Here is a 19801-nt window from a genome sequence, read left to right as displayed (position 1 = left end):
AGATTGGCATCACCCCACAAAATGAGGTGTTGCATTGGGTAAGCCAGCAGCGCTCCATTGGTCAAAGGTCACATAGCCGCACACCTCCTTCAACTAGCCCGAAAGGTCGTCAAACTTCACCCAAACCTCCATCTGTCAGGGTAAGAAGCCCCAGACCCCACACCCAGACTCCTGTACCTTCTCCCAAAGATTTGCTGCCTCCCCCATTCATCATCTGTCATACTACTAGCCACAGCAGTCTCAAGGCACCAACAGATGGAAATCTGAGTAGTATGACCCCCAAGGAGGAGTTAAAAGAGGTACTTAACCTGCTAGCACAAAACAAGAGCCTGTTGACAAAGCAGCCTGGAAGACCCAGGACTCCCAAGAAAAAGGAGAAAGAAGTTCATGGCAAAAGACCAAGTACCTCCAAGGAAAGTGCAGGAAGATCAGGCAGTCCCAAGGACAAGCCAGCAGAGACTCAGATCAGCCTGATGCTTGACCGAAAGTTACACCGATTGAGCTGGGCTGAGGAAATGACAGAAGTCCCCAAAGAGAGTGGAGACCTCCCTAGCCCTGTTCGGACATCATTCTTAGACCCTACTTTCATGTGCCAGAATCAACTGGAATTGCCTTGTGTTCACAAAGCACAAGTAGAACTGCATCAGGAAAGTCTCAGACTTGCAAAGGGCCCCCCCAAATCTCAGTGTCTGGCCCATGCCATTGTGGAATCATTGGATACAGAGCAAGCTACACGGGATCTACATATGTGCCTGGCTAAAGGTTTGGAGAATGGACGTAGCCGGCCAAGTGTAGAATATCCTGTTTGTTTGTTATGTGGCCGCTGCGCTCCTTATTGTCCGCATCCCCATCCACAGCACGGCCCTTGCCTCCTTGTCTATCCACGGCTAAGTGTACAGGATGGGGAGGTTTACATGAATTTGGGCTTCCTCCTTAAGATCAAGAGGCATGAGGCCAGCAAATGGGGTCTGGTGCAAGGAAAGGATGCATCAAAGTTGCAACACAGGAAAGAGCATCCCTCTAAGCGAGAGAGGAGTCCAAGCAGGAGCAGGAGCAGAAGTAGGAATGCCCATGAAGCAGCACCTCCATCATGGGCCCCAGAGAGGCCATCTCACCAAGCCAGGCAGCGATCTACAGAGGCAATTGACCTGAGAGCCAGACGGCACAGGGCTGGTTCCAGGCCATCCAGAGCAACAACACCTAGATCCTCTCCACGTTCACCTAAAATGGAGCCCCACCCACGAATTCGAAAGCCAGCCCCAGAGGCAATCCAATCCAAATCCCCACAGAAGCCTCCCAGCATTCTGAAAAAGCTCTTGTTATGCATCAGGAAAGTTTGGGCGAAGGTACGGAGGAAAAAAGAACTCCCCTCCACAAAGCAGAGCTCTAGGGCATCCCTCCAGAAAGCAGATTCTTCTCAAAATCTGGTGGTTCCTTCAGCTACTTCTGGTTTTCAAGCCAAAGGCATTTTGCACCATAAGCAAAACTCTGTTCCTAAAGATGCAATGACTCCTACTCACTTGAAACAAGGACACCCCCATGGTCGTAGAAAAGTATCAATGAAAGTCTCAGAACCTGAAACTTTTCACTCCCACAAGAAGGTTGATAGCTACCGTGCAAAATCAGCTTCTTCTGGAGCACCAAAAAAACATTCCAGACATTCTCCCACAATGCAATTACAAAGAAGCCCCTCCAAACACCCCAGAGATCAAATGTATTGAGGTCTCAATAAAGATGTGGCTTGCTGCCAGTCTCTGCGGTCCCTCTCCAACAAGGATCTTCTTGTCACTCATCTCCACAGATAGAACACAGCAGGTCTGTGTTGTTTTTTCCAGGCTGCAAATAAACTGGCTGAGCTATTATATATTTCTGTATTTTGAAATACCACCTTTGCTCAATTCACATGGGTTTCTCTGAGAAATTGCAGGGAAATGTAAAAATACATCTAGCTAATTGTCCATCATAGATAGCACTATTCCAGAAAAACCATCTGCTAGATTTATGGATTGTAATTGTTGGTTTGGGGATCGTGAGCTTACCACACAGCCAGGCAGAGAGGAAATTGGGCTCTAGGGAGCACCGAATGGAAGCATGTGGGACAAAAACATAGATGAGGTAGATGGCAATATGATCAATGTTGCAGCTTTGGATCAAATTGAAAACTGGATGGACCGGTAAATCACATTATTGGAGGAAACTACTTTGGCTAATTACTCATGCTTAGTTTTCCTGGTATACTGTATATGCAGAAAAATAAAGGGAGATAAATAATAGATCCACAAAAAGACAAAAGAGTACAGCTCAGTTCTGAGTGCATTTTATATTGGAATCAGAAAAAAATGGCAGCTGGCTGTAAGCATCCTGAGAAGTAATTTTATCCCAGTATTTCTCTCTCCATGCCATCACCTTTCTCTTATGTCCTCTACTAGCATTAAACTCTATGATTCCCCCCATTCTGGCTCTGAGGCATTAGTATTATCTGCTTTGATTCACAATGTTTTGCACCCAATTATTTGTATCTTTACCCTTGCAGCTTATGGCTGTGTTGTTTACTTATATTTTATTTATCAAATTTATACAGCTGATTCTCAACTTACAACTGGGACTTTGTCCTGGATTCAAACTTTTGATTTCTCCCTCTTCCGACTGTATTTTGGGTGCTCTGCAAATGCCTACATTTACAGCCATTTTTAGGGCCCTGTAGTCACAACTGCAATTTACAATGGTTTTGCTACAAACCAGCTTTTACTTCCAATTTTGGGCAAAAACCAAAAAGTTTGCTTAATGACCATTGCAAAAAAGGTTATAAAATTGGATCTGGTCACCACTTTATGACCATTACCACCTTTAACAGAAACTGTGGGCTTAATTGTGGCTATACATTGAGGACTATATACAGAAGGTGCCCATCTCGCAAAGAATGACTTTGGGCAGCATACATTAGTCAATAAAAAATAATACATATGGGTCTGTACTATCCACATTTTATCAGTCAAAACATAAGGAATAATTTTTCCCTAGAGAAGTTCCAATGCTTCTGTTGACTTTCCTCAGGCTCTGCTCAATATTTTTCCTGGGGTGAGGGGTAAATGTTAAACACCAATAATTTGATTCCCTTCTGTATTAAATGAACTTGTGCAGAAGTGGCTTATCCCCTTCTGTACCTGCCCCCATTGCCTAAAAAAGAGGTTTATTAAGTTTTTGAGCCAACCCAGCCAGTGTCCTTTGTAAACCCCATTTATTAAATAAATCACAAACCAACTGGGGCAAACGGAACATTTGCAGCCACTTATTGAACCCGAATGTCTTCAACCAATTTCTTTCCATTAGCTAACAAATATGTTTCTTCATGGCCTTCCTTTCTAGTAGGATTGCAACTGTCATTACAAAAAGGCAGTCTTTTATTTCATGTTTTTCCTATCACTGTATTTTGTCCAATTCTCTTTTCTAATGACAGCTTATTAGCACTACAAGTGGGGTAGTACAGGTAGTCCTTGACTTGCGATCATAACTGAGCCCAGAATTTCTGTTGCTAAGCAAAACATTTGTTGAATTTTCCCCCAATTTATAACCTTTATTGCCACAGTTGTTAAGCGAATCACTGCAGCTATTAAGTTAACAACATGGTTGTTAAGTAAATCAGGCTTCCCCATTGATTTGCTTGTCAGGTTGCAGAAGGTGATCACATGGCCCTGGGTCACTGCAACCATCATAAATATGAGTCAATTGCCAAGCACTCAAATTTTGATCACGTGACCACAGTATGCTGCAATGGTTTGTGGGAAAAATGGTCCTAAGTCCCTTTTTTTCAGTACCATTGTAACTTCGAACAGTCACTAAACGAACTGTTGTAAGTCGAGGTCTACTATACATATGCATTACAAAAGCAGGGTAAAAATACCAAACAGAGGAATAAGAGGAATCGAGGCAGAGTTAAACAGGAGGTTACTATTTAACCAACACACACTGAAAATGAACTTGCTACCGAGCAAGCAAGTACACACACACACACAAAATGGTAGCACTACCACTAAGTGTAATGAGGCAAGCCAATTGGCTGGCTTGATCAGCTTGTTGCCATTCAGCCGACTTGAAGTAGTGTACAAGATTATATACAACTCATTTCGGAATTACTTATACAACTGAATTAGAAGACCGAAAAATAACATCCAAAATATCTTTTACTATTCTTATTACTATGCTACAGCACCCGGCTCCATTCAGCGTTAATACGCTGGCGAAGACTCTGCGAGAGCCGATCTCCTTACCTCGCTTCTGAGTGTGCTAGCTCAGCCATTGGCTAGCAATTTAACCAATTATCGTTAGGGAACAGACCAATAGGAAATAGAGGGAGCTAAGGCGCGCGCGGGAGCAAATTCGAACGGCTCAGTCAGCGTCTGAGTCGATCGGAGGCATTTCACAGTGAGATTTCTTTTTCTCCCCACGCTCTCCTGACTGAGGTAATGTACTGGGGGGTGATCAGAGATCGGCTTTTTAGGTATGGGGAAAAGGAGGCGGGGACTGGAACAAAGGAAACGGGCAGGAAAGGGAAATGCTGAGAACTACTAAGGAGTATGTACTACCTTATTGATTTGTTTCCATTAAGTCTATAGCCGATCGGGGCTGCAAAAATCCGGACGATCGGTGGGTGGGAACAAAAAACTGCTTTGCCGTTTTGTGGCTATGTAATGGCCCTCCGGATTTTTGTAGCCCTGATCGCCTTGAAAAAGTGGGAAGAGATCTGGGGGGTTCTGAACCCCGGTCAGAGATCCTGGATTGGATCACGAGTTTCGTAAAAAAATACCTTCACGTTCTTTGCTTTTTTTTTCTCGTTGCTTTGACTTTGCTTCCTCAAAAAGGTCAGGAAAGGAAATTTCGGTTTAGCTTCTCAGTAAGCCAACCTGCCTGCATAAAGAAAATGAGGCTGTGAGGTGGTAGGGGTGGGGGAAATGTAGGCTGGACAGAGGCTCAGGCAGGGTGGTGAGTCATTGAATATTTTTGACAGCCTACATTAGGCCCTAAGCACCTCTGGTCTGCAATCTCATTCTCTATTATTAATTCTGCAGCATGACATGAATATATACTCGTCTGATTTTGTTTAGTATATAAATAGTGTGTACATTATATAGTGTGTATATAAATAGTATATAAATAGTATATAAAGAGTGGGTAGTACAGGTAGTCCTTGATTTATGACCACAATTGAGCCCAACATTTGTGTTGTTAAGTGAGACATTTGTTAAGTGAGTTTTGCCCCATTTTAAGACCTCTCTTGCCACAGTTGTTAAGTGAATCACTGCAGCTGATAAGTTAGTAACCTGGTTGTTAGGTGGCTTCCCCATTTACTTTGTTTGTCAGAAGGTTGCAAAAGGAGATCAGATGGTCTCAGGACACATAATGGCCTAAATATGAACCAATTGCCAAGTATCTGAATATTGATCACGTGATCATGGGGATGTTGCAAAGATCATAACTGAAAAATGGTTATAAGTCACTTTCTTCTGCCATTGTAACTTTGAATGGTCACTAAACAAACAGTTGTAATTTGAAAATTACCTGTACACTGGAAAAAATAAGACTTTCCAAGAGTTTTTGTGAGAATTCTAAAATCTTGGTCCTTCTCGCCCAGCAATGCCTTTATATGTGTTCAACTCCCACTGCTCCCACTGTCCTCAGCCACAGCTATGACAGCTGGGAAATATAGAGTGTTGTTGTCCAAGGTTCAAGAGAACCATGGCGTAATGTCTTCTACTGGTCCTTGAAGCTTACAGACAGATGACATATTCAAACCTATCTTGAATGTTTAAAGACATGCTCTGCCAAAAAGCTGCTATTAAACATATATTGAATGGAAGAATATCTACAATGTTTGAAAAAAAAATTTTGGGGGGGGGAAATCAGGTTATTGATTTATTTGATGATGCTGGCTTCTCCTAGATTTTTTCACCATCTGTAGCAATGCCAGAGATTAAAGCTGAAATCTTATGCTTGCAGAGCAGGTGCTTTACCATTGAAATTTGTTTTGGCATGCCTATATATATATATTTAACCAAGTATGTTGGAACCACTATTAGAAGAAGTGATAAATACACCAAATTAGCTGCTACTCTGTAGATCAGGGCTTTTCAACCTTTTCACCAATTGTACCACTTTTAGGATATGGCAACATCCGAGTACCACCAGTCGCCTAGCAAGGTGTCAAAAACTTGATGACCAAAAAAAGAAAAAAGTGATAAAGTACAGGTAGTCCTTGATTTACAACAGTTTGCTTAGTGGCTGTTCGAAGTTACAATGGCACTGAAAAAAGTGCCCCCCAAGCCACAGCCGAGCAAGACCACAGCCTGCCCGCCCAGCGGTGCTCTTCCTCCTGTCCAAGGTTTTCATTGTTGTGAGCATTTCTGTTGAGGATTGGCAGCGGGGGCGGGGGTGTTTGGTTTTTATTCCCCCATCTGCTGGGTGGTTGCAGCAGGTTTTGGTCATTTCACATGACCCTGGGACACTGTGACTGTCATAAATATGAATCAGTTGCTAAGCATCTGAATGTAAATCACAAGACCCTGGAGATGCTGCAACATTCCAGCTGATCAGCACTTCTTCTGGGCTCAGCAAAAGCGCCAGGATCAGTGCTGCTTTCCAGCTGATTGTTGCTTCTTCAGGGTTCAGCAGAAGCACCAGGATCAGCGCCAAGCTCCAACTGGAGCCTGGCGCTGATCCTGGCGCTTCCCCTGAGCCCTGACAGCCCCGAAAAAGCGCCGATCAGCAGGAAAGCGCCACTGACAGCCCTGCAGCTCCAGCCATCTCTCTCTCAGGCTTGTGCGGTGCTGCCACCGGTTCAGCTCATTCCCCTCCCGCGCTACCACTTTTCTAGACTGGTCGCGTGCCAGGTGCCAATGTACCACAGGTTGTACCCGTACCACTGGTTGAAAAGCCCTGCTGTAGATGAAGGCAGTATAAATTGGCATAAGAAAAAGGCAAGCAAGGACAAGTGAGAGATGCAGGTTCTTGGTGCCAGCTTTACTCATTTTAAATTGCCTAATGAAAAAAATGCACTTTCTAAAATATACATTTGTAACTTATAATAGGCTCTTTACTCAGAGCATGGCAGCTGTTACTCCAAGAAAAAGAAAACGCTGTTACAATAGGTGAGTTTTAAAAGCCAGTCATAAGGATATACTGTATTTGTATTTGTTTGATTTATATCTCACTATAATCAATCCTCATCGATTAACACAATATAAATGAAAATTTTAAATATCCACAATAGGCATAAAAACTAAAGAATAATAAAACAACAATTCAGAGATAAAACAAACTCAAAAATAGAAACAAAGATGGCTGAATCTGTTTGAATGCCTTCTGGAACAGTTCTGTTTTTTCCTCTTCCTGAATGCCCTCAGGGAGAGGACAGGATGAACTTCACAGGAGACTGTTCCAGAGAAACTCTTGAACGTTTTGTTACTACTGTAAGTATTTTAAAATAAACTATATACATATATATTTCAAAAGATTTTCATATACCCGCCCGTGTGGAGTGTGTATTCTGCCGTGTGCAGTCATCTTGCAGAATACACACTCCACACGGACGGGGCTGAGGAGAGGAGCAGGGTGCCTAAATTTAAACAGCCGTCAACGTCAACGAGTGTGATGGAAACAACACAGCAATTAACTACAGGGGGGCGGGAGCTGAATAGACTGGTAACATGGTCGTTAGCCAAACGCTTGGCGTTACAGAGACTATAAGAACGTGATTCTTAATCCTGGCTAGAACTCTGACGATGTCAGCAGACGCTGACGAAAGCTAAGTTTTTAAATAATTTTTTTAGTCTCAGTGATCTGTGTTTTAGTTTTTTTTTTGTTTGTTTGTTTGTGTGTGTGTGTGTATAGATTTTCACGGGTACAGGTATGTAGGTCTTGGCATATTCGGGTCTTTTCCCGTGTAAGATTGAGAGTATCTTGGCGACGTTTCGACGAGGTCCCACTCGTCATCTTCAGGCTGGGGTCTTCGGCTTCGTGCCTGTGCGAGCAAAGTGTGATCGGAGCTGCCGTCTCCGTCACATTTTGTTCGCACAGGCACGAAGCCGAAGACCCCAGCCTGAAGATGACGAGTGGGACCTCATCACGTTTTGACAAAGTCCCATTCGTCATCTTCAGGCTGGTGTCTTCAGCTTCGTGCTTCTAGGAGCACGAAGCTGAAGACACCAGCCTGAAGATGACGAATGGGACTTCGTCGAAACGTCGCCAAGACACTTCCAATTTTACGCGGGAGAAAACCCGAATAACCAAAGACCTACATACAAACACCCGCGAAAACCTCAGTAAACAAATACACACACACACACATACGTGTGTGTGAACATCTTTTGATTTATTTTGGAAAGCTACAAATCAGAATTGTAGTATATGAAGTCATCTACTGTTAAGTACATAAAGCACATTAAACTGTGATAGATTCTTCCTTATATTTAATATTTTATTGTCCAAATTAAGAAGGCAAAAATTGAGCTAAATTTACATTTCCCGTTTAGAGGAACAATATTAAGATGCCTCAGACCCAGTGATGTTTTTAATTCAAATTCAGTTTAAAAAAAGAGTACATTCAATAGAAGTTTTGTTTTAATGTCATAGATTGAAAACTCTTTAAGTAAGATATTATTTTTAGTTATAATACAGTAAGGTTGCTGAATTAGTTCTGAGATAGGTAAAGAACAAATGTGTACTTTTCATAGTTTACAGCTGGTAAATGAGACTCCAGTGAAAAGATTGAGGATGGAATTCACTGAAGAAGCATCTCTAACAAAAAAACCTTCTAGTTTCCAAGATAAAGAAAGCCAGCACTTTCTCGAAAGGTCAACCAGCTTGGAGAAACTTAATACTTCACCACTGCAGACAGCAGATGTACCAAAAGTAAAATCAAATGCATTCCCACAGAGAACATCTCCAGTGTCTGGCACTATATATAATTCCACTGTGCCAATCAATTCCTTTTACAGTAAAGTAAATATATTTCAAAGTATATTGGAAAGAAAACAAGCAAAGGAATGTCATATAAATTCCAGAAATGATTGCGCAAGTTTACCTATTGCTAACAAGACAGAAGTGGTACAGGCCAAGATGCAACATCTTAAAACTTCCAAGCACTTAGCTGTTTCCAAGCAGGCCAAGACCTTATCAAGAAATACCAAAAAAGCTAAAATGGAAATTGCTGTACCTAAGCTTAAGGGGAAGGAGAATAAAAATTATGCTGTAGAAAAGAAAATAGAAGGTCCTTCCAGAGTTCTAACCATGAAGTTCAAACCTATGTTAAGACTCCAGACAGGGGCAGCATTTTTTGCCACTGGAAAGAGGGGGAACTGTGACTCTAAGAAGCTGTTTTCACCACGAAAATCTCTCCAATTTGTTAACAATACCACAGAAAGCAAGAAGCAGGACAAACGTCTCACAAATACCAAAATGTGCTTATCTTCTGAAAGTAAAGCAGCTAAAACTGGCAGGGAAGAAAACCAAGCAGATGCATCGTCAAAAGAAAATCTTGATATTGAGGATAAGAAGACACTAACATGTAATAAAAGTCATATTAAGGACCCTTTGTGTGAAGTGAAATCATTACCAAATTCTGGGCTTCTTCCAATTTCTCCATCTGGTTCCTTGGAGTCCCCAGCTCAGAAAGAAACTGATGCCAGGAAAGAGGTATGCGTAATTTATAAATATTAGTAATTTGTCTAGTACAGGGGTCTGCAATCTTGACAACTTTAAGACTTGTGGATTTCAGCTCCCAGAAGTCTGGGAGCTGAAGTCCACAAGTCTTAAAGTTGTCAAGGTTGCGGATCCCTCTAGTAAGTTTGATTGAGAAGAGATTAAATTCCTTAATTCAATGATTATTTGATTTGTAGTCCTGCATGTTCTGTCAAATTAGCATAAAGACGGGATTTGTTTCTTGAAGACCCTTGAGGGTTGTAATGTGGATAAACTGACTGATTTATTTGGAAAGGCCATATAATTATCTCACTAATATAGCAACTTGGATTATTGTCAACAAATGTTTTGGATTAAAATACAATTCTTTCTCGGGTTTCTGGTAACTGTTTTTTGAAAGGCTTGACCTGGACTAGAGCACTATCTAAAACAATGGCTCCATTCATGTTCCTTTAAGCTCTTACATATTGCATCCATCACTATTAAAAATATTTGAACTTGCCCTTTGTTAAATGAGTTAATTATTAGTTTTTATTACTAAACAATATTAGCTGGCTTCTCAGAGAAGCTGGAATAAAAAAAGAGGACTGATTACTCTGTAAAATAAGCAAATAGAAAATTTTATCCAGCAATGTCCCATTCGTGATCAGGCCATGAATTATTTTCTATTGGAAGTCATGAATACAATTTTAAAAGATTGTTTAATGGCCTTTTATGACATTTGCCTCATTAGTAATTTAATACATTATATTGACTTTATTAATTATAGTTTAATTTTCCACTTTCAGAGTATATATTTTCATAACCCGTAGGGTTCAAGGTCCAATAGAATTGGTACTGAGGGACACTTCAGTTTGTATAAAAAAAAATCTTTTTTTTTTACAGGTTTTGGATGATATCTCAAAGAAACCATCTGACAGTACAAACAATTACAAGATTGCCTCTTCCAGTAAGTTATTTATGGTTGATCCTATAAACAATGATTATGAATATTTATAGGGACCAGGATTGGAGTGCAACATTCCTGGTCCTCACTGAACTCTCAGCATCCATTGATGATGGTGTTATTCTGGACCACAGATTTAGAATAGAATCGTGTTGTAGTGGTTCCCTTCTTTCCCGCAGGGGTAGTTCCAACTGGGGGCTGAAAGAATAGATCTGCCCTGAGATCTCTATTTTGTGAAGTACCCCAGCCTCTCATTTTCTCCACTGTTTCCTACCTTCTACATGAAACTACTGGAGCAGGTCATCTGTTGGCATGGGGTCCACTATCAAGATACTTATGTTTCACAGCTATATATCTCAGCACCAAGCCAAGCAAATGATGTAACAGGAATCCTAACTCAGTTCCAGGTAGTAGCGAGTGTTTAGATGGGTAGAAACAGATTGAGAATGATTTATTCCAAGACAATGGCTTTGGATTTGTGGGCCAGATGATACCATCTTTGATTTTGAACTCAATTGTAATCCCCCATTCAGAGGTGGTGACCTCACTGCTTACCAGTTGGCCTCCAGGTGCATTTCATGGTGCCAATTGCCACCTTTAAGGTCCGATATATATCAGGTTATCTGAAAGATCATTTTCTCCTAATCTGATCAGACGGAACAAGGTCAGCTCTTTCCAGGTCTTGCATATTATCTGGTATGACCAGAATGGATATTTTTAGCCATTGCCTTCAGACCTTGATATTACTTTGGCATGAAAACCTAGTTTCTTTCACTCCTAAATTTCAAGAGGGTAGTTGATACCTATGTGTTCCATCTACTGCAGGAGAAAAGCTTGATATAAATGACAGACTTATGACTTTGTGTATGTGTGTGTGTGTATAAAACTTAAGCTAAAGTTAAGGATCAATGTAGCTTGACCACCAAATATTAACGCATCATATATATTTATATAATATTTTGTGGTCAAGCTATATTGATCCTTAAGTTCTTAAGCTTAAGCTCTTCCTTTTGAGATCTGAAGCACAGTGTTATGAATAATGCAAATGGGTGGATATAAATTTTATGGATATTCTTTTTTTTTTCTTCCAATATTATTTTTGGCAGACAATGTCCATTCTTTATTCAGAACATTTTCCAGCAACAAAAAAAGGTATGTCAGTTCTGTAATATTCTCAATAATTATATAATGCAGATGAAAATTTCCTATGGAGGTAAGTCCTTGACTTAAGGCAATCGGGACTGGAATTTCCATCTCTAAGCAATGTAGTTGTAAAGCATAATGACATTACTTAGCAACAACAATCTCTGCAAGCTGCAGTTGTCATTGTTAACCAAATCCTACGGGCATTGGGCAAGTCAGCTTCCATTTTCACACATAAAAATCTGGAAGAAAGCAAGAAGTAAGTCCTAGGCCAGCAGGCAGGTAAGTCTCAGGCTGAATGAGGGAGGGAATGAGGCATGCAAGGGAGGTTTGGGGAAGATGGAAAGGGATGCACAAGAAGTGCAGGTTGGGAGGATGTGAAGGAGGCACAGTGAGGATTGTGGAGATTGCACAGAGGTGCACGAGCAGTCAGTGCCGTGCGAGCACAAAGAGTGGGAGGAAACTTAACCACAGTGCCTTGCAACCTTCCCTGCCAGCCTCTCAATTAACTTTCTGGGGAAGCAGGCAAGGAAGATTGCAAATGGTGATGGTATGATTGCAGGGTGCTGTAGTTGGTTGCAAGTGTGACCCAGTTGCTAAGCAGCCATATCTCAATCATGTGATCTCAGGGATGCCTGGATAGCCAGAACTCACACAATCACTATTCATTCAGCACGTCATAATTTTGAATAGTCACTGATCAAATGGCTGTAGGTTGAGGACCTATACTCTCTTGTCCTTTCCTCCACACACACCCCCACCACACAAACACTTCAGAGCTAGCCTATGCTCCAGCAGCTGTTATTGAGGTAATAACTTCTAACTTCCTTCTCCAAGATTATTTCTATGGCTCCCTGCAATGTTATGGAAAATTTCTGCCATCATAAATTATACTGATCTTGAAATAATAAGTCATGGCATTTTGCTACCTAATTAGATGCTGTTGGCATCACAATTCAGGTTACCAAAGGACAAAGATTCTTTGCTGAATATTATTGTCCTTGAGTAATTCTAATAGGCAAATTGTTACATCTGAGGAACTGTGCTTATGAACCAGGTTATGCTTCCATACTGAAGTTTAAGCTCATAGGACCAGCAAAGCCTGCTTATTGAGGGCAAAACAAATAGAACATTGTATTAATTATTACATCATTTGGTTTTGTTAATCACTCAAAGTAGAGAAAGCAGTACTGGCTTAATATTATAAAGACATAGCACATCTGGGTTGCCAAATTCTGGCAATTAGTTGGCTCTAAAGAAATTCTGCTTAAAAATAAAATATAAATATTTCAAACTGTGCAATAAAAACATTGCTATTCCCTAGACCAAAATGATACCCTCCCCATGTACTGACTATACTACAACCAATTAAAGCATGCTAAAAAAAATAAATTGTACGGCAGCTGTTAAGAGTTCTTTTTCTTCTTCCTTATATGCCATTATATTAGAGTGTTAAACTAGAATTGAAGTGCCTATGCAGTGGTGGCAAACCTATGGCACAGGTGCCAGAGGCGGCACTCAGAGCCCTCTCTGTGGGCACGCGCGCCGTCGCCCCAGTCCTAGGCCTTCAGCTGGGTTTTATAAAACCTTTTCACTTTAGCCTCTGCCGCCATGTGCAAAAAAAAAGGTTCAATCAATCAGTCAATTTCAACTTCTCGCGGGGAAAAAAAAGATCTTGCAAAGTTGGAATTGATTGATTGAACTTTTTAATCCCACCCAGTCTGCTGTTACCACCGCAGCCACGCCCACCCAATGGGCCACGCCCACCCGGCACCCCACGATGCATAAGTGGGTTTTGGGTTGCAGTTTGGGCACTCGGTCTCTAAAAGGTTTGCCAACACTGGCCTATTGGAATTCTGATCAACCTCGGTCCCTTAGCCACTGTGCATATCAGCCTAAGCTGGGTCATGGGATTTGTAAAAACGAAATAGAAGAAATAGCTACAGGAACATTGTATAGGAAGTCCTCTTTTAACAAGCACTCATTCAGCAAATGTTCAAAGTTATGACAGTGCTGAACAAGTGATAGTTATGATCAGTTTTTGAAATTTTGGCTGTTGCAGCATCCCCACAGTCACATGACTGGCCTACACTTAGAATGGTTGCAATGTCTTGCAGTAACATGATCACCATTTGTGACCTTCCTTGCCAGCTTCCCATAAGCAAAGTCAATGGGAAAGTTGGCAGGGAAGGTTCCAGGTTGTTCCCAGTCTTGTTGATTTTTTTTTTCTGAGAATCCAGTTATGGAATATGAGATCACACCTGCAGCATGCTGCCCTCCTGCACTATAGCACACACCTGCCGGGTCATGTTTGTACCACACCACAGTACCTTCCCGCACTGTGTAGCAGCCCCCCCCCTTTTGCAGCCTTGCTCATGCTACACACAGCAGCAGCCACTTGTCTGCCCACCAGTCTGCTTGCAAGTCACTTGGGCCTTGCAGCTTCCTGCTGGCTTTCCCATTGACTTTGCTTGTGGGGAGCTAGCAGAAAGTGGTCCTTGTTAAATGACTCGTGATACTCACATAACAATGGCAATGGGGACTGACAGGATTGCCATCACCAAGTGACACTATCATGTGACATGGCACTTACGAACATATTAAGAGCGAAAATTACCATTAAGCAAGGGCTACCTGTATTTGAACTGAAGATCTAGAAGGATTACCTAGAATTCGTGTTTACAATGTCATTGAATTAAGCAAGTAAGCAATCTGTTATTTTCCTGTTACGTTTTAAATATTGATTCTTATTACCCTAGTCAGCATTGGCCAATATCAAGGGATGTGACTTGTAATCTAAAAGAGTGCAAGATCTAGCGGGACTGATTTCTTAAATGTAAAATTCCATGTTTCAGCATTCAAAATTAACATGGCTTCTACTGGGAGAAAATTCTTGCCCTTATAGCCCTATTCATTAATGTTAGTCTTAAGAAATGAAATGCCTATATATTCTTTATGAATCTTTATTGGTAAGGTGCAAATATCTTTGTTTCAGTCTACAGACTCTTCCAGATGAACAACCATCATCACATGTGGAATTGAGTCCAGTAAAGCAGAAGTCTCCCTCCAAACTAAAAATCAACAAGAAGACAAAAGTATTGTCCAAAGGCTTGAAGGATCAAATGATCATTGTGAGTATACTTCTTGCAGCCATCATTTACAAAGCTGATAGACATGCCACATTTTGTTTCTGAATGTGTATATTAAAGTGCTAAATGGTCTCTCCTAATATCCTAGACTGGACAATATGACATATTAATATCTTCTGTGCCTTTACAGGACGCTGGTCAAAAACATATTGGTGCCACCATCTGCAAATCATGTGGCATGGTTTATTCAGCTGCCAACCCAGAGGATGAAGCACATCATGTCCAGTATCATCAAAGATTTATTGAGGGAATAAAATATACAGTAAGACAGAAGTTAGATATACCATGGAGTTTGTTCTTTTTTTTATTCATAGCTAAATTTATTAATCTAAATCTTTTTCCATATTCCTTTTGCCTTTTTTTGGTAGAGCTGGAAGAATGAACATGTAGTTGCAGAATACTGGGATGGAAAAATTATCTTGATTCTACAGAATGATCCAAAATATGTTATCAAAAAGGTGCTGTACTAGAGTTTTTCTAACTTTGTTTCTATTTTTTTGTCTCAAAGTTATTTATCAGTTTCAGGGTTGTTCCATAATTCTTACATTTTGAGGGGAAAATGTACGTATACAGTATTCCCAAATGATAAATAACTCTCAGCCAAAGTTAAATGTTCTTGTAATTTAAGAAATTACAAAAGGAAATTTTCCCACTTTCTAATAATCTCAGGAATTATCTTTTATTACTAAATATATTGCATGGTTTGAATTTTTAAAAAGTTATAAACAAAATAGCTTGTGTTTGGTTTTTAGGAGCAACTTTCCAGCCAGCTATTTTTGTGTTAACAAAATATCCAAAGCTTACTGCTTTCCAAAAATCTTGGTGGCCAAATAGAATTCCAGCAAAACATGCACTTTTTATAATTCTATAACTAATTGCTGTTAGAAATGTTGCCTGTTGACACCAATCTAATTATGTAACTAAATTACTGTGGGTTTTTTTCTTATGTAGGCTGATGACATACGCAAACTTGTAGACAATGAACTTGGTTTTAAACATGTGGTACAGACTGATCCATCACAGACTAAAACATATTTGTTTGTATCCAATGAAAAAAAGATAGTTGGCTGCTTAATTGCTGAGCCAGTCAAACAGGTAAGTAATTTATACTGTTGAATGAAAAATCTATGTCTGAAAGAAATACCTTTGTTCTGAAATGGGTAGGCAAGCCCAGAAATGTTCATATAGTGTTGACCAAGTTCAGTAGTTTGAATCAGATCCTTTTATATTGTTTTTATTTAAAACATAACTTAAACCTTATTTAAAATATAATCTTATAACATACATGAAATAATAACAATACGATGCTAATTATTTCAATTATTCCTTGATTAGTTTCCATCTATTGCTTCTTGTCCTGCCTTCAGATGTTTCGGAAAATAATCATTTCTTTAAGTCCAAAGGAATGTTTCTTTTCAAGAGATGGCTGCAGCTTTTACAGCAATGCTGCAGCTACCTCTGGGTTGCCCCCATTTCTCTGGGAAACCAGACCTGGGTACCTGATAGAAGAGAATTTAAGAAATCTGATCCTTTGCTGTGATCAACATCTTTGAATTTTACCTTAATAGTATCAGTGAATAATGATGGGCAAATAATCTTTGCAATTTTACGCTATCCATATTCAAGAGTTCTTTGACCGAGAGGTAGGATTATCTTTCTAGGACAAATGTTCCTTATAGTAACCATCTTATTGTGGGGGAGGTAGTATCTACTGATTTTTTTCTGTTGAAGCTAGTAAGAAAGGTTGTGTATGTTTTTACATGAATGCAAGAAGACCTCTTATTTGGATCCTTGCATTATCCTCTGTTCCATATGTGATAGGAAGAGAAAGGTGGTTGCTTAGTACCAAATCTACCTCTTGGATGGAGATTTGGAGGCAGTTTATTCTGAGGTGAGTTTGCAGCCTCATTAGCAGTCACTTAAGCTTCCCTGCAAGTTCTCAAGAGTCCGTTTCCCTCTCCCTCCTTGCAAGGAACATGAAAATCTTAATCCAGATAGTGAGCCTTTTTTCAGTGGATGACTTCCTATCATTCCTTTAAAAAGTCTGCAAGGCACTGGAGCAAAAGAAGTGCTAGCAAAATCTCTGCCTGAGCTTCTTTCTTAAGAACCTTTAACAAAGAGATAGAACAATTGTGGACTCCACTTCAGTGTTGGACACCACGATTGAAACAATAATCAAGAAGCAGGGAATTATGACTCGCTCTAACATAGATAACTTTTTGTTCTTATCTAAACTTGTGACATTCATTATCACTGTGTGAAGATGTCATGAAGATAATTTGTTGGTAGTTGTGTACACTTGTAGATCAATTCGTAAAGAGTTAGGATACTTTGGTAGATGCAGCCCAACATATGCCATATAAAATTTGGGAAACAAATGTATTCTTAGTTTAAAGTCCTGTAATCCATCCTTTAATATCAGTTAGGTACTGTTTAAGGCAACCCTTCTTTTGTGCAGGCTTTCCGAGTGCTTTCAGAGCCCGCAACAGTGGGGTCCCCTACTAAAAACAGCCTAGAGCATCAGCGTGCCTGGTGTTGCTCAACAAAGCCAGAAAAGGTCTACTGCGGGATTAGCCGAATCTGGGTATTCAGCCTGATGCAGAGGAAGCACATTGCCAGCCGTTTGGTGGATGTGATGAGGTAAAGAAGCAATGCTGGGTCCATTTTGAAAATTTTGTAACACAAAATATGACGTAAGTCTTATTTTCAGATACAGGTAGTCCTTGACTTACAACCAGAATTGAGCCCCACATTTCTGTTATTGAGACATTTGTTAGGTGAATTTTGCCCCCTTTTATGATCTTTCTTGCCCCTGTTGTTAAGCGAATTACTGCAGTTAAGTTAGTGACAGGTTGTTAAGTGAATCTGGCTTCCCCGTTGACTTTGCTTGTCAGAAGGTTGCATGACCCCGGGAGACTGCAGCCATCATAAATATGAACCAGTTGCGAAGCATCCAAATTTTGATCACATGACCATGGGGAACGCCACAACAGTCGTGTGAAAAATGGTCATAAGTCACTTTTTTCAAAGCTGTTGTAACTGAAGGGTCACTAAATGAACTGTTATAAGTCTAGGACTACCTAATTATAAAGAGCATACACTCATGTTCCAATCTTAGGGGCATGGTTGCACGTGTCTTACTGTATATATAGCAGAGTGCTGAGAACAGCCTTCCTTTAATTACTTTGGACTTGCCATTTTATTCAACTGAGCACTGGATAAAGATGATTTCTTTTGACTATTTCATTTGTTAATATTGTAATAGTTGTTTTAAACTTTTATTAAATAAATATAATAAACGATTAGCTATTACTATTAAATGAACTATCAAATAAATATAATAAACAAAAGGACAATTGGGTTCTTATTCTGCTTTGATACTTTTTTCTTCCAGGCAAACTTTTTTATTTGGCTGTTACCTAAGCATCAATGAAATCGCCTTTTCAGATCCAACACCAGATGGGAAACTATTTGCAGCAAAATATTGCCAAGTACCCAACTTCCTTGTTTATAATTTCATTAGTTAAGACTAGATTTGTACAAATGCAAAGTAGAGTTAATGAGCCCATCTCTTTCAGCAAGGACTATTTTATAAAATGTGGTTATGGCATTGTTTTCTGCTTTAATGTGTTAAAGTAAATTTGAGTTAGTAGCATACCAGGTATGTATTTGGTATGTGAATTGTTTTAAAAAGTTAATTCTGAAAGTTAAATTTCAAAATTGATTGTAAAATTTAGAATGTGTAAGAAAATAACTCTTAATTGCTCTAGGTCTTTATTTGTACTACCTTCAGTGTATTCTAGCAAATATACTGATTTCTTGCAGACTGAGGAGATTTAGTAAAAGAAACTCATGCGGAGACTGAATAAGCAGGGTTGAAAAATGTGTATTAAGCTACCTGTTAATTTCCAGCACTTTTTAGCAGTGATTATACTGGCTATGGCTGTTCAGCAACATCTGGAAGACTAATTTTTATAGGAGGAAATAAAAGTGTAAGAGGTATTGTAATGCTGCTATGAACTAACATTTTAAAATTATTTTTGCACCTGTTCATGGAAGCACATTATTGAAACTAGCTTTTGAAGCTTTGAAAGTGTTGGAGGCGACTGCAGAAGTTGCATAGACTTTGTCTGACAACAACTGCAATTTTTGCACTAAACATTGTTGGATCAAGTCTGTTCAAATAAATATTTTTCTGTGTTAAGCATTCTTTGATATGTATCTGCAATAGTAAATGTTTGTTTACAAAATGTATATACTGTTCCAATCAATCATCTCTAGTTAATCATAAACAGTGGATCTGCTAGTTCCTCTTTTGAGTCTTTTATGATCAAATGTTCTCTTTATGCACATTTGATCATAAAATAACCTGTCTAACACAGAAATGAGTAAATTGTGGAATCTATACATAAAAAACTTACCAAGTTGCCTCTTTTACTGAATACTAATATTCTTCCATAGGTGGCTATCCCTTAGTTTAACTTTATGGCATAATTTAACTTATTTGATCTCATAGCCAGCCTGGTTCTATAGATACCCATGGTAGCACTCTATATGAGCATACACTTCAAACCATCATTTCAAATAATTACACACACCCCTTCTTTCAAAGCACTGGAATCATTAATCAGGGTTTTTGATCTGAGGTCATTGCAATTCTTTATTATGTCCTTTTCTAAAAAAAAACTGGGAAACGAGCTAAAATGAATTGTCTATTAACTGATGCTATCCATATGGACCAGGGGTCCTCAACCCCCGGTCCATGGACCAATACTGGGCCGCACAAAGAAGCAAAGCCCCATCTGTGGGATGCAAGCAGCACACAAAATCATGCACCCTCCGGTCTGCGGAAAAACCTCTCCACGGAACC

The 19801-nt window shown here is 39.8% G+C and overlaps 1 protein-coding gene across 1 annotated transcript; it reads left to right on the top strand.

Moving 5' to 3' along the window:
* Positions 1-2091: 2091 nt before the first annotated feature.
* Positions 2092-19116, top strand: ESCO2 (establishment of sister chromatid cohesion N-acetyltransferase 2). The gene is made up of 11 exons (XM_015819989.1): positions 2092-2174; positions 7083-7142; positions 8727-9687; positions 10579-10642; positions 11746-11791; positions 14778-14913; positions 15062-15193; positions 15300-15389; positions 15883-16026; positions 17390-17571; positions 18326-19116. Exons 1-11 carry the CDS (start codon positions 2092-2094, stop codon positions 18456-18458), a joined length of 2031 nt encoding a protein of 676 aa, XP_015675475.1. The 3' UTR covers positions 18459-19116.
* The last annotated feature ends 685 nt before the right edge of the window (positions 19117-19801 follow it).

This window comes from Protobothrops mucrosquamatus, unplaced genomic scaffold (assembly GCF_001527695.2).
Source record: "Protobothrops mucrosquamatus isolate PMUCROS unplaced genomic scaffold, P.Mucros_1.0 scaffold1038, whole genome shotgun sequence".
NCBI classification, from domain to species: Eukaryota; Metazoa; Chordata; class Lepidosauria; order Squamata; family Viperidae; genus Protobothrops; species Protobothrops mucrosquamatus.
The sequence above is the reverse complement of the archived record's forward strand: the minus strand, read 5'-3'. Positions and strand labels throughout refer to the sequence as shown.